The 14,845-nt window shown below is 31.2% G+C and overlaps 3 protein-coding genes across 4 annotated transcripts; 2 read left to right on the top strand and 1 right to left on the bottom strand.

Annotated features, from left to right (window-relative positions):
- Window positions 1-1,798: 1,798 nt before the first annotated feature.
- On the bottom strand, window positions 1,799-9,166 carry LOC110800613 (ARM REPEAT PROTEIN INTERACTING WITH ABF2). 2 transcript variants are annotated; one of them, XR_008919423.1, is made up of 5 exons: window positions 8,872-9,166; window positions 7,240-7,378; window positions 6,273-6,697; window positions 4,551-5,411; window positions 1,799-2,193 (listed from the first exon to the last, which is right to left on the bottom strand). XR_008919423.1 is itself a non-coding variant. In XM_022005923.2 (5 exons), the coding sequence occupies exons 2-5, from the start codon at window positions 7,311-7,313 to the stop codon at window positions 5,400-5,402; spliced, it is 270 nt and encodes an 89-aa protein (XP_021861615.1). In that variant the 5' UTR covers window positions 7,314-7,378; window positions 8,872-9,158; the 3' UTR covers window positions 5,159-5,399. The 2 variants fall into 2 exon arrangements, 1 of the variants encoding a protein (XP_021861615.1); XM_022005923.2 differs by lacking the exon at window positions 1,799-2,193 and having other exon boundaries at window positions 5,159-5,411; window positions 6,273-6,380; window positions 6,622-6,697; window positions 8,872-9,158.
- Window positions 9,167-10,813: 1,647 nt separating this feature from the next.
- Window positions 10,814-12,066, top strand: LOC110800614 (uncharacterized). The gene is made up of 2 exons (XM_022005924.2): window positions 10,814-11,168; window positions 11,583-12,066. Exons 1-2 carry the CDS (start codon window positions 11,021-11,023, stop codon window positions 11,741-11,743), a joined length of 309 nt encoding a protein of 102 aa, XP_021861616.1. The 5' UTR covers window positions 10,814-11,020; the 3' UTR covers window positions 11,744-12,066.
- Window positions 11,834-14,389, top strand: LOC130471657 (protein FAR1-RELATED SEQUENCE 5-like). The gene is made up of 4 exons (XM_056841906.1): window positions 11,834-12,094; window positions 12,395-12,953; window positions 13,335-13,865; window positions 14,160-14,389. The coding sequence occupies exons 1-4, from the start codon at window positions 11,834-11,836 to the stop codon at window positions 14,387-14,389; spliced, it is 1,581 nt and encodes a 526-aa protein (XP_056697884.1).
- Window positions 14,390-14,845: the final 456 nt, after the last annotated feature.

Below are 14,845 nucleotides of genomic sequence, written 5' to 3'. Positions count from 1 at the left end.
TCATAGGGATGTTAGTGGGGCGGGGCGTATGAGGATGTAGGTCCCTCCATCCCCATCCCCACCTAAATATTTTGTCCTCATCCCCGCCCCATCACCCATGGCGGGTACAAAATTCTTCCCATCCCCGCCCCAACAGGTATAAACTAAAATCCATCCCCGCCCCACCACCCAACTGGGTATCCATCCCCGTCTTATCCCCACCCTATACTTGCGCCAATACACGCCTAATTTTTCTTAAACATTTTCCATATATCGATCTAGTAGAAAACATAAACTTTTTGCTGCTTCTGATTCCTCCTTTGAAACCTTACTAGAAAGATGAAGAAACTCGGACAACTGCTCATATTGTAATGATTAATATTCATCAATCGACAACAAAGAATCATCAGCACTTTCACTGCCAGTTGAAGAGGAGGAGTCTTTTGGGAACGATATGAATCGGCAGTCGACTTATTTAGGCTGGAATGGGCAGTGGTGGTTGGTGGGGTGGGAGCTGGCCGACAGGGGAAGGGTTGTTGGCAGGCCAGAGCAATTAATGATGGCTGGGGGAAGGGGAGAAAGAAGGGGGGAAAGAAAAAAAAAAGGGTTAATTAGGAGTTTAGTGGATTAAGTGGGGAAAAAATGGGTTAATGGGTGGGTTAGTTGGGTTAATTAAGGTTGATGACGTCTTAAGGGTAATTCGTGTATTAAGTTTGGAAATAGAGGTATTTTATGTATTATTGAAAGTCGATGGGGCAGTTGGTGAATTACGAAAAAGCTCTAGGTGTTTCATGAAAAAACGTTAATTTTAATTTGGAGAATATCCATAATTAAGCTCTATTTTGATGATGATTTTCTACCATATTTCATATAAATTTATATTTATTGTAGTTATTTTATTTAATTATAGCAACGGCCTATATGTGTTGGCAAAGATCAATTTAATGTTGCCATAGACCTATAGCAGCAATTTATATGGCGTTGCCAATAGGTGGCGCTGCTATATCTCTATGGCAACGGTTATGATGCCTTAGGCAACAACTTTATAAAACTGTTGTCATAGTTATCATTAGCAACACTTTTCTTAGGCAACGATTTTAACTTTTGCCAACAAATTTAGTATATCTAAGGCGACAGTTTTTAAGTTTTAGTAACAATTACTTAGGATTTCAAGCAACATTTTTAGTGTTTAGGTGACGCTTTTATTATCTATAGCAACACTATCAACAGTCTATGACTACGTTTATTGCTTTAATATTGCAACACTTTTGTAGTCTATATCAATATTTCTTGACACAATTATTGCAACGCTTTTATGTGTGTCTATAGCAACATTTCTTGATACAACTATTGCGACACTTTAATCAATTCCACTTGTATGGACCCGGTCCACCATAAGATTACCATGGACCAGGTTAATTAGGTAATTTTAACAGTGAGTAATTATGGAAACTGTAGGTTCTGTAAAGTAACTATATCTCCAGAATAATAACTATGAACATAATAATGATAAGAATAACTATTCTATCCAAAGAGTAACTATATCATATAGAAAAGTAATTTTAACTGTAAAACAATTACTACTATATATTCATTCTTGCAGACAAAAAGAGTAAATTATAGAAACTATAGGTTCTGTAAAGTAACTATATTTTCAGAATAGTAACTATGAAATAAATAATAATAATAATAATAATATAGTAATTTCGATGAGAACAATTATTCTATCCAAAGATTAACTATATTATATAGAAAAATAACTTTAGCTGTAAAACAATTACTATATTATAAAAATAAACAATATGATATAGATGGTTAATTTAGAGGTCATATAGTAATTTTTTCTATTATATATCACATAATTACTGAAATATAAAAGAGTAACTATATCAAAAGTAACAGTAATTATAACTCTTGAACAATAATAAAGAAAACATTAACTACTTGGTTAGTTGTTTTAGCTACGACATTCTAATTCTTTGCATCTATTAAATAAACCATGTTAAACTCAAATGTTTTTTGAACTAAAAAATACTAATCGACACGTCCACGTGGACCACGTCTCTTTTTTCCACCAACACATCATGTGCTTCCTCTACCACGTTCTTGGTTTCCATTGTTGTCAGGGTTTTCTTCTTCTCCTCCTGCTTTTGTTTTCCTTGCAGAATTTATTCTTTGCACGATTTCAATTTTGAGTGCATCATCTTTGTATTTCTGAATCAATAATATTTAAACTAAGTTAATAATTTAACATTTAAATATGAAAAAATAACATAATAACTATGTAAAACGTGTAGTTTCTATTATGCATCATATAGTAACTCTTACAATTAACGATTGTAAAATACTTGCAGAATTGCATATATAGTTATTGTTATTGTTATAGTCATATAGTTACTGTCAAAATAATATAGTCACTTTTATTAATAATAACATGGAGTACAAAGAAAGATCATTAAAAGAACATAATGATAAGATAATAACTATTAAAAATATATAGTTATTATTATACATGATATAGTAACTCTTAATATTAATGATAGTCATATACGAGCAAGGTTGTAGATATAGTTATTGTTATGATCATATAGTTGTTGTGATCATAACATATTAACTCTTATTACTAATAACATAGAAGACAACAAAGAACATAAAAAGAACATTATAATATACACAAAAAACTATACCAAACATATAGTTACTATAATACAAGATATAATACCTATAAATATTATTGATGGTCATTTAGTCACAGAGTTGCAGACATAGTTGATGTGATAATAATATAGTAACTCTATCCATAATACAGTAACTATATCATTAAAAATAAAGAATAACATAAAAACATGCACATAACATAATAAACTAACATAGTACTTATTTCAAAAATATAGTAACTATATAAAACGTACAATAACTATTAAAGAAAATAAACATATGGTAACAAGTCATGATAAAATAAACATAATATCTATTTCAAACATATAGTAACTATATAAATAATATAGTAACTATTGAAGAAAATAAACATATGGTAACAAATCATGATAAAATAAACATAGTACCTATTTCAAACATATAGTAACTAATATAGTAACTATTGTACACATATAGTAACCATTATAATCACACAACAACTAGCTTAACATATAGTGACTATTATTATAATATAGTAACTATTGTACAAATATAGTAACCATTATAATCATATAGTCACTATCTAAGAAGCAGACAAAAATACACTCGAAATAACATAGTACATAATGTAATCGTATAGTAACTATTATTTATCAAAAAGTCACTATAAACTGTTCTTAACATAGTAACTATCTTAAACACATAATTATTGTTTTAAATTTATAATAACTTTCTAAAAAATATAGTAACTATTTTAAACACATAGTTACTGTTTTAAAGTTATAGTAAATTTTTAAAAAATATAGTTACTAAAAACTACTACTAACATAAACACAACGAATATTCCAATGACTATTAAAAACATTATTTCGCAACATAAATTAAAGGTAACTATATCATTTATATACTAACTATATGAAACACTAACCCTAATTTCACCCAAACAACAAACACTATTTCTACCTCTTGTGCTTTGCTGCATCAAATCTTAAAGTTCACAGCCTTTGTCTCTTTTTTCTAAATTTAAGGCATTATTTCTTCTTATACAAATGATATTGTAAAGTATTTTTGGAGATTCGTCACTAGATAGTGCAACTTTAGGACCTGGAATAACATGTGATTGATACTTCGTATTCTTTTCTTATACAAATATCAAATATATAGTAACTATATAAACCATATAGTAACTATTATTAAAATATAGTAACTATTGAACACATATAGTAACCATTATAATCATATAGTCACTATCTAAGAAGCGAACAAATACATACTCTAAATAACATAGTACATAATGTAATCGTATAGTAACTATTATTTATCAAAAAGTCACTATAAACTGTTCATAACATAATAACTATCTTAAACACATAGTTACTGTTTTAAACTTATAATAACTTTCTAAAAAATATAGTGACTATTTTAAACACATAGTTACTGTTTTAAAGTTATAATAACTTTTTAAAAAAATATAGTTACTCTGAAAACTACTACTAACATAAACACAACGAACATTCCAGTGACTATTAAAAACACTATTTCGCAACATAAATTAAAGGTGACTATATCATTTATATACTAACTATGTGAAACACTAACCCTAATTTCAACAAAACAACAAACATTTCGAATCACTCAACAAAATAATAACTATTGTAGACATATAATAACTGTTGTGCACATATAGTAACCATTAAAATAATATAGTAACTATTGTACACATATAGTAACCATTAAAATTACATAGTACCTCTTTAAACCATATAGTTACTGTATTACTCATATAGTTACTATTTAAAATCGTGAAGTCACTGATCGAATTCGCGAAGTGAAAACGATACTTCGGTAAAACACAAACATTAATTTCTTCAAAACAACAAATATTTTCAATTTTAAGTAAAAATAGACTTAAAATTCTTTAAAAAACAACAAACCGAGATGTGATCTCTAAAAATTCTTGCGAAGATTTGTAGGCGAGCGCAAATTCTTCGATTCGATTTCGGCAACGACGAACCTCCTTCTTGATCTACTACTTCCTCCAATTTTTCCTCATCTAATAGATCCAATCATAAGAACTATAAGATAATTACGAAGAAAATCGAACAAAACCTAGAAATTCGGGCTAAATTTTGAAAAGCATAGAGAGAAAATGAAGAGAGAGAAAATGAAAGAGAATGAACAGATTGTAGATCTGAAATTTTAAAAAATAAAAAAGTTTAAAATGTATATAAAGTGGGCTAGACACAAATCGCATTAAAACTCTTCAAAACACATAGTTACTCTTTAAAACACATAGTTACTGTAATACGCATATAGTTACTATTTAAAATTACAAAATAACTGTCACGTGACAGTTACATAGGTTACCCATACAAATTTCTCCGTTGCCCTGGTCCACGCTAAGTTAGCATGGACCAGGTTTATATTAGTGTAAATACACTTTAATGCGAGCTTATAGCAACTGTTTGATACACGTTTATTTAGTAGCTCATTAAAATGAAAATATTATACTAAAATATCCAACTATCACAAAAAGAAAGCATTTAATTCAAATTAAGTTTTACTTATTATTAAAATAAAATATCCATAACAAAGTAACAATCATTCTAATAAAAAAATCATTGTTATAATATAAATACATCAATTAAGATAACTAACGAATATCCTAAAAAAACTAATAGTTCAGGCAATCTAGAACCTATCTAATATTTACTCCGCAATTTATTTGTCTAAAAATCAGTGCAAATGAACTTCAATCTATGCCCTACTGGCCATCCTTTTATCTACCATACATCCTGTAAACAGAAAAATAATAGTCAATATAATAGGAAAATTAATGCATGTAATTAAAAAGAAATAGTAAGATCAATTCTGCAAAACAAAAGCCGAAAACCACACAACACAGCTGCACTGGAAGAAACAAAAATAAGCAGCACATCTGCACATTAAGGGCAGAAACACTCCTGCAAATCAGACCCTTGCGCAACTGAACAGACTAGTATATTAGAATCTGAATAGACTAGCAGATCAAAATCTGAACAGCTACTAGAAGATCAGAGAGCAGCTACTAGAAGATCAGAATCTGAACAGCTACTAAAACACCCTTGCGGAACTGAACAACTACTAGCCACCCTTGCGAAACTGAAGAACACTGCAGACTACAGACTGACAACGAGAACAAATATATGGAAACACACTGCAAACTGACAACAAGAACAAATAACTCAAGCAGAACAACCAGTGGGCTCAGGCCTTGAAAAAAGCACAGTACTTAGTAGAACTCCTCTTAAACCAGTACTAGACCCCACCCCAAATAACAAGGGAAAGGAGATAATGAACACGTTTTAAGACATATCATTTGTATGTAAACATGCACATTCTTGTTCCAAGTACTATTATAATAAATTTAACCCGTAAAACAAGCACTTCCAATCCATACAAGTTAACCCTAGCATTTGTAAATCATTTGCGCCACCTTTAGTCATAATAATAAGATGACAGGAGTACAACACACTGGAAAAAAAATTTAAATAAATAAGCATGTTTAACTGATATATCTACAATTCTACACCAAGGGTCAAAAAAGTATGCACCATGTAAATATCTACAAAAGCAATGGAACACAAAAGCAATGGAACAGAGATATTAGTAGTGACCTGTGATAGCCTCCCCAAAGCTAAAGCTGACATTTCCCTCAGCTGTAAATCTGGGGACTGGAGCATTACAATCAAAGGCGGAACAACACCTCTCTGAATAATCCGAACCTAGAAACAATATTGTGTCAAATTTTACCATAGCTAAGACATTCTGTGATAAATCTTATTTGCTCGGAGTCAATGTATTTCATCCAAAAGGATGGGTCACCCGAAAGGGTGAACTAGGTAATCCTCCTAGCTTTCTTTCCTTATTATATAAAAAAAAAAAATTGAAGTAGATATGCTTGGTTTTTTATTCCAAATTTACAAAAAAATACTTCGTAATAGAGAACATAACTCTATTAAAGACCTTGCAATCTGAATCAGTTGCAGCAAATTGTCCAAGTAATAGAGATGCCTCCCTCTGGATCTTAGAGCAGCATGAACTGTTTACCAGAATATTCACTCAGTAAAAGCATAATTAAGAAATGAAGCATTTAAAAATGCATCAATATCAGCAAACATTTAACATTTGTAATTGATAGAAAAACAATTTTTTCCCTGCAATCTAAAAATAGTTTACATTCACAGGAATCACAGCAATGACACATAGAATAGATGAAGTAAAATTTATTCTAAAATATCATAAAGTTTTTTGAAAGACGGTAGAATCAGTAGTTCAAAAGGATTTTGATCAAGAAGAAGAGGGACGGGGGACACATGTAATCAACTATCAAAGTATGCTCAGGAGGCTATATACATAATGAGTTTTACAGATGACCGAGTGACTATGAATACTAATAATCCTAATAAGAAACATGTGAAATAATGTCAGACCAGGCACTTAATAATAGCTATAACACTTCGTGCACTGAACTAATAAACATGGACATACCAAATAGTGCACTGAACTAAAATTAGTTGCTTAGGGAACATAGTTCAGTTACAGATATCAATTGGTGCACTGAACTAATAAGCATGGACATACCAATTCAACATATTTCTCAAAGAGAGAGCTCGGTGGCTTGTTCTAATTTCATACTCCCATCTCAAGATAAACATCTAGATCAATATGCAATCCATGAATCCTTGATAAACCCTAAAAAACCTTCAAAATAATTATGCTCCTGCAGACATAATAATAAATTTTAAATTTTATTACAAGATAACAATTGAAGGTGTAAATCTTCAAGGAACCTCAATACGTCGTAATAACAAGCCACAATTTCAAAATTCTATTACAAAGCTTCCCTTATAAGATCAAAATTTGGACAAATGAAAGACAAGACATATTTCTTTATATCCGCATAAAAGTTTATTTGAAGTCATTCAAATCCCTTCTTTAATAAGCACAGTATTAGAAAAAAAAATGACCAGATTGACAACATACAAATACTTACCATCACCAAGCTTTTTTACAAACTCCACACCTAACTAATATAATATCTCACATGCCTTGAAAAGGTGTAGGTGTCATCAGCAATCAAACATATATGTCATGTGAGAAAGTTTAGACCAGATTGATGCTAAGAACTTAACAAACACAAAGCAGATAGCTGCACACAAAGGTGAAGCCAAAAAAAGTCCAAGCTAGGAAAGGTGTCATACTAGTGGGCGTTCATAAATTAAAATTGGGGGCAGCGATAAAAACAACAAAGTGGAAAAGAATCAGCGTGATTTGTATAAATATAACAAGCGGAAGTCCTATCTAGTAAAAAAAAATTGAAAACTTGAGGTTGATGTAAATGTAACATAATCATCTAACCATAACCTTAAAAAAATTTAAAACAGGTAATATTGCTAGTTCTATTGTAAGTTGCACAGGAGGTACGTCTCCGACTAAACCTTACTAATAACTTATATTAGCCTTGACAATTTACCAACCCACTCCATGTAATCGACATGCAATTCTAATTGCAATACCAGTAAAAGAACCATATATAGTAGCAGTCCATGTTCCCATATTCTAGAAAATAAACAACAAAAAGGATATTGATAATAAAAGAAATAAATATCTATAGGCTTCAAATTGCAGTATGTTATTCAAGAGAAGCAGGAATTTAAGGTATAAAACTCATACGAATCCTACTAGTCTCTTAAATGAATTTTCAATAAGAAACTAATCAAATATCTCCCATATACTTCGTATATGATTGAGAAGATACCAATGATATGTAAAAAAATCAATCACAATTACATAAAACAACAAATATTACTCCAAAATACATCTTATCTTTACAAATATTAGTGAATTGAGTTGGACGCATCTTTTCCTCTTGTGGTAATAATTTGATTCATTACTCAAGAAATTAAGCATATAGCTCAAGCCTACTAATTTAGTTTGGAGTTGTAGCTAATAGTAAACTTAATAGATTCACTCCAAATTGAAACCCTAGAATTTCATATGGAGCAAACATTACAAATAACAAATGGGATTATGATTATAGAATCAAAACATCCTCTACCATAAATGATAATATGTCAAAAGCTATTGCTGCAAATATGCAATCCTAGATAAACCAACTAACTACAATAGCATATACGAAAAATGCCCAAATTTACAAATCAACTACGAACTTACCAAGATAAGAAGAAATATTAATAGATACATGGTGCATACCTCTGAAATTTATTAGGAATTGGTGACAAAACCATGAACCGGTTTCTAAAATCGATGATCCAAAACAACTAGTTGAGAAGAGCGAAGCGACAACAATACAATCTAACAAAGTCGATTTAATATAATCTATGGACGGAACAACAACTAACTGGAGATCGGGAAGAATAATGTGACCTCGCCCGTCTCCGACGAAATGTCATATGGGGGAGGGGGAGGGAGATTAGTGTAGATGGCCTCGCCTATAGGCTATAGCTCCCTCTAGATCTTTCTCTCTCATAGCTTTTTAGGTTTTTTAAAGTTCAAAAGGTCTTGTGTGCCACAGGTGCACATTAATACTAATGTGCACCAAGTTGTCACACGTGTGAACGGAGTAAATAAAACGCGCAGAAAACAAAAGAAAAAATCACGCAAAGAAAGAAAGAAAGAGGAGAGAGAAAACGCTCAGAAAATAAATCGTAGAAAAAAAACGATCGAAATCGAGAAGGAAGGAAGGAAGGAAGGAAGAAGAACGCAATTGAAATCGATCGAAATATGAGAGAGAAAGAACAAAAACGATCGAAAACGAGAAGGAAGAAGGAAGAAGGAAGAAGGACATTGAAATCCAAACTGAAGAGAAGGAAGAAGAACGCAATCGAAATCGAGATCGAAATTGTGAAATCAATATCTAATTGAAAACCTAATTAGGAGTGTGATTCAATCCACTCAAAGAATTCAAGTTCCTGTTGAACCTGATATTCAAGATGCAACAATGGAGGACGTTCTCAACAATTGCATCGAAAACAATGCTTTGGCACAAGAACGTGAAGAAGAGGAGGCAATGGAAGCTGAAGAACAACATATTATTTCTGATTCTGAAGGTATGAATAATTAATTATATGTTTGAAGTTAAAGTTATGGTTATAAATGTAAAAGTTAGGGATATTCCTGTTAAAGTTAGGTAAATGTGTTGGTTTGGCTGAAGTATTGGTGTTTGAAAAAGTTACAAATATCAAAGTTAAAGTTGAGGTTTTCAGAGTAAAAGTTAAGTAAGTGAAATGTAAAGTTATAGTTATGCATAAAAGTTATAGTTTATACGTTCAAAGTTAAAGTTATAGTTATGAATGAAAAAGTTAGAGATATTCCTGTAAAAGTTATGTAAATGTGTTGGTTTGGCTGAAAAATAGGTGTTTGAAAAAGTTACAGATATCAAAGTTAAAGCTGAGGTTTTTAGAGTAAAAGTTAAGTATTGAAATGTAAAGTTATAGTTATGCATAAAAGTTATAGTTTATACGTTCAAAGTTATAGTTATAGTTATAGTTATGAATGGGAAAGTTAGAGATATTCCTGTAAAAGTTATGTAAATGTGTTGGTTTGGCTGAAAAATAGGTGTTTGAAAAAGTTACAGATATCAAAGTTAAAGTTGAGGTTTTCAGAGTAAAAGTTAAGTATGTAAAATGTAAAGTTTAGAATATTTGCTTAGATTTTTAACATAATTTTAATAAAGAATTTACAGTTGTGGTTTTATTCATAAAAGTTATAGTTTGATGCATAAAAGTTAGCCTTGTTTAAATAGATATAAGGCTTGTTTTAGTAAAAGCTATAGTTTTATCCATAAAAGTTAGACTTATTTTCGTAAAAGTTACCCTTATTGTAATAAAAGTTATAGTTTTATGCGTAAAAGTTAGGCTTGTTTTAGTAAAAGTTAGCCTTGTTTTAGTAAAAGTTAAAGTTCTATGCATAGAAGTTAAACTTGTTTTAGTAAATGTTGGCCTTGTTTTAATAAAAGTTATAGTATTATGCGTAAAAGTTGGGGTTTAATAATAAAAATTTCTGCTGATTTTTAGTAATTGCAATAACAGAACCGGATCAAGATATTGTTGGAACACTGATGGGATACACTGCCGAAACAGTGGAGGAACTTCTAGGTTTCTACCAAAAACATGCTAGTGAGGTTGGGTTTTCCATAAGGAAAGGAAACACGAGATTCAAAGTTGGGACAAGAATCGTGCTTGAAAAGACATATGTTTGTTCAGCAGCAGGAGTAACAAACAATGGAAAGAACAAAAAGAAAAAAGTGCAAACAGTTGTTCCTGTAGTGCCCAAAAAAGAGAGAAAACCAAGGCAAGTTTCGATCACGAGAACTCAATGTAGGGCTTGCTTGAGAGTGAAAATGAATTCTGAAGGCAGATATGAGGTTGTTAATCACGTGATAATGCACAACCATGATTTAACTAGAAGTCAATGGCACTACTTGCATAGATCTGAAAGGCAAATAACGGAAGAGAAGAGGGAGGCAATTGAAACTATGCAAAAATCTGGTAATTGTTACATTTTGATAGTTAAACTTTTATGTTCTGTGTAAAAGTTATTGTTTTGATACTCATCCTTGTGTTACTGCAATCACCTTCTAAGATGAAAAAGTTGGAAATATAAAAGTCACACTCATCTCAGTTAAAGTTAAGCTTTTTAAAGTAAAAGTTAGGTTAGAGTAGAATGAGAACTGTCTTTAACTTTGACAACAATTTCCTTAACTTTAACCTAAATAACAACAACTTTAACACAGAAAATTAACTATAAGGTGTTAAAGTTAAGTTATTGACAATTAAAGTTTTAAAAGTTACAGTTAGCCTTTTTATACTAAAAGTCAGGTCTGAAGAAGTAAAAGTTGAGTAAAGTTAAACATTTTGCCTAAACTATTATTTTATTTACATTCTTTTATGCTCAACTGACAGGTCTGTCATCCACGGCTTCCTTTAACTACATGGCAATTGAAGCTGGAGGTGAAGAAAATTTAGGACACTCGAAGAAAGACCATCTAAATTACTGCACGAGGTTAAAAATGAAGCAAATAGAAGGAGGTGATGCACAAGCAGTAACTGACATAATGTATTAAGAGCTTGAAGGTGACCCAAACTTCTTTTTTAGATTTAGATTGGATGAAAAAGGCAAATTGAGGAGTTTGTTTTGGAGGGACTCTATGATGATGGAAGACTATGGAATTTTCGGAGATATAGTGGTTTTTGACACAACCTATAGAACAAACAGGTATAACCTAATTTGTGCTCCAATAGTTGGAATAAACAACCACTGGAACAATTGCATGTTTGGTTGTGCATTCATAGGAGATGAAAAGATTGAGTCGTTTGTGTGGCTTCTACAAACTTTCAAAAAGTCAATGGGAGGAAAAAGTCCAATATCAATCTTTACAGATCAAGATGCAGCAATGAACAATGCCATCAATCAGGTAAAAATCCAAGATTTATCCTTTTCAGAGTCCTTAACTTTAACTTCATATTCCTCAACTTTAATTTCATAGTCCTTAACTTTAACTTCAAAATCTTTAACTTTAAGTTCAGAATCCTTAACTTTAAATTTAGAAGTCTTAACTTTAATTTTAGAATCCTAAAGTTTAAATTTAGAATCCTTAACTTTAACTTTAGGATCCTTAACTTTAACTTTAACTTTAAAATTCTTAACTTTAACTTCAATATTCTTAACTTTAACTTCAAAAATCTCAACTTTTAAGATTGGGTTGTATATGCAGGTCTTTCCAGATTCAAGACATAGATTATGTGTATGGCATTTGCATCAGAATGCTATTACCAGATTTGGGGCATTGAAACGAGATCCAACTTTTAAGAAGACATTCAACTATTGCTTGTATAAGTGTGTCATAGTAGTTGAATTTGAAACCAATCGGAGATCAATGCTGCAACAATATGAGCTGATAGGGGAAGAGTGGTTAACAAATGTATACGATTTGAGAGAAAAATGGTGCCCTGCGCTAAGCAAAGACTTCTTTTCAGCTGGGATTTTTTCTTCACAACGAAGTGAAAGCACTAATCACGCCATCGAATTTAGAGCAAACAGAACAACAAGTTTAACTGATTTCTATAGATTGTTCAAAGGTACAATACAACGTTGGAGAAGTACAGAAAAGCAAGCTGAATTCTCTTGTAGTAAATCGGTTCCATCCTCGGCTTTACCACTATCTGGATTGCTGAAACATGCATCAGAAGTTTACACGTTGTCACTATTCAGAGACTTTGAGGAGGAATTTGGATATTCAATTGCAACAACAGCAAAATTAATTTGGAAACAAGGTAAATATCAGAATTTAAAGTTTCCATTTTTGAAAAATTATAAAGTTAGTCTTTTTACTGTAAAAGTTATGCCTTTTTTATTAAAAGTTGATAAACTGAAATATAAAGTTTATTAACTTTTACTTCACCAGGGCTAACTTTTATACATATTTTCATAACTTTAAGTAAAAAGTTAAAGTTAGGTTTTTTGTTTTAAAACTTAAGATTCTGAAGTTAAAGTTTAGACATCTGAAGGTAAAGTTTAGAATTCTGAAGTTAAAGTTAGGTTTTTTGTTTTAAAAGTTATGTAACTTGAAAAATTAAGATTCATAACTTTAAGTACACCAGGGCTAACTTTTATATTGATTTTCCTAACTTTAAAACATGCTACTACTAATGCAGAAAATACTGAGTTCTATGTTGTGTCTATTGATGAAGAACCTTGGTCTGCACAGAGAGTAACATACATCCACGAGAGCCAAACAGTATCATGTACGTGTAAAAACTTTGAAGCTTCGGGATGGTTGTGCTACCACTGCATTAGGATATTGCACCTTCATTCGGTTAACCGGATTCCAGAACAGTACATCAAAAAGAGGTGGACAAAATCTGCCAAGTCATCAGTTTGGAATAAATTAGAAAATGAAAAACCAGAAGAGGTGCAGTACACACCTTGGCGCCAAACCATGGCTAGGAAATACTACAACCTTATCTTGAAAAGCCAGTCAAATGAGGAGACAAGAACCCTTATGGAGGATGGTTATGCCGCTAGTGTGTCTCTGGTTGATGAACTTCTAGCGTCATTAAATGTTTCAAACACTGACGACGCTTCAACCACAGAAACAAGTGAAACATCAGCACCTGAAACAAGTGCAACAGCAGCACCTGAAACAAATGCAACAACAGCATATGAAACAAACTCAGCACCAGCAGGTAAAAGTTAATTGTTTTTTGGTAAAAGTTAAGATATTCACTGTTAAAGTTAAGTTAGAGATGACGAAAGTCTGTCTTAACTTTAGAATAAATTTCATAACTTTAACCTACAGAACTACAACTTTAATCCAAAAAAACTATAATGTGTGAAATAAAAACAGATTGGAACTCACATTAGCTTAAAAAGGAAAATATGTAAAAGTTACAATTTTATAAGTAACAGTTAGGGTTTTATATGTTAAAGTTTGGGTTTTATAAGTAAAAGTTATGATACAGTATGTTAAATGTTTGTAGGTACTCATGCAACAATAACAAGTGATACAAGTGTACAACAAGCAACAAGTTCTGAACCTGCAACAAACACAGCAACTGAACCTCCTATGGTGTTGGATCCTGAACGTTGCACAACAAAAGGAAGGAACAAAAGACCACGAGGACCGTTTGTCAAAAAGAAGAAGGGAAAAACTGCAGCGCCTCCAACAGCAGACTTTGGAACAATAACTCCAAATTTGAGATTATTTTGATTCTTTTAATGTTTCTTATCAAAAATAGAATTTAATTTTTTATTAAAGTTAAAGTTAAGGGTTATGAAGTTAAAGTTTAAGATTCTGAAGTTAAAGTTGACTAGACTTGAGAACTTAGCAAAAGTTTGTTTTTACATTGAAAGTTTGAATATATGCATTAAAATTTAGTGAAGTATAGTATTTACCTGAGGTGTATATATCTTTTAATCTGTCTTTTGTTCAAAAATGTAAAAGTTGAGATTTATATATTAAAAGTCAGGCTTGATACAGTAAAAGTTGAGTTATATTTGCTTAACTTTTAGCATAAAATTAACAACTTGTAATATGTTACGTAACTTTTTCTAAACATCGCCAAAACCCATGTTACTTGGACTGACTTGGATACGTGTCCAAGTGTCTAACCTAGCTAAATTGTGAAAAAAAATTTGGATTTAAGTTGAAAATAAAGTTTCAAAG

The sequence above is a fragment of the Spinacia oleracea genome, chromosome 4 (genome assembly GCF_020520425.1).
Source record: "Spinacia oleracea cultivar Varoflay chromosome 4, BTI_SOV_V1, whole genome shotgun sequence".
Taxonomy (NCBI): domain Eukaryota; kingdom Viridiplantae; phylum Streptophyta; class Magnoliopsida; order Caryophyllales; family Amaranthaceae; genus Spinacia; species Spinacia oleracea.
This window is presented reverse-complemented; position numbering and strand designations above follow the sequence as displayed.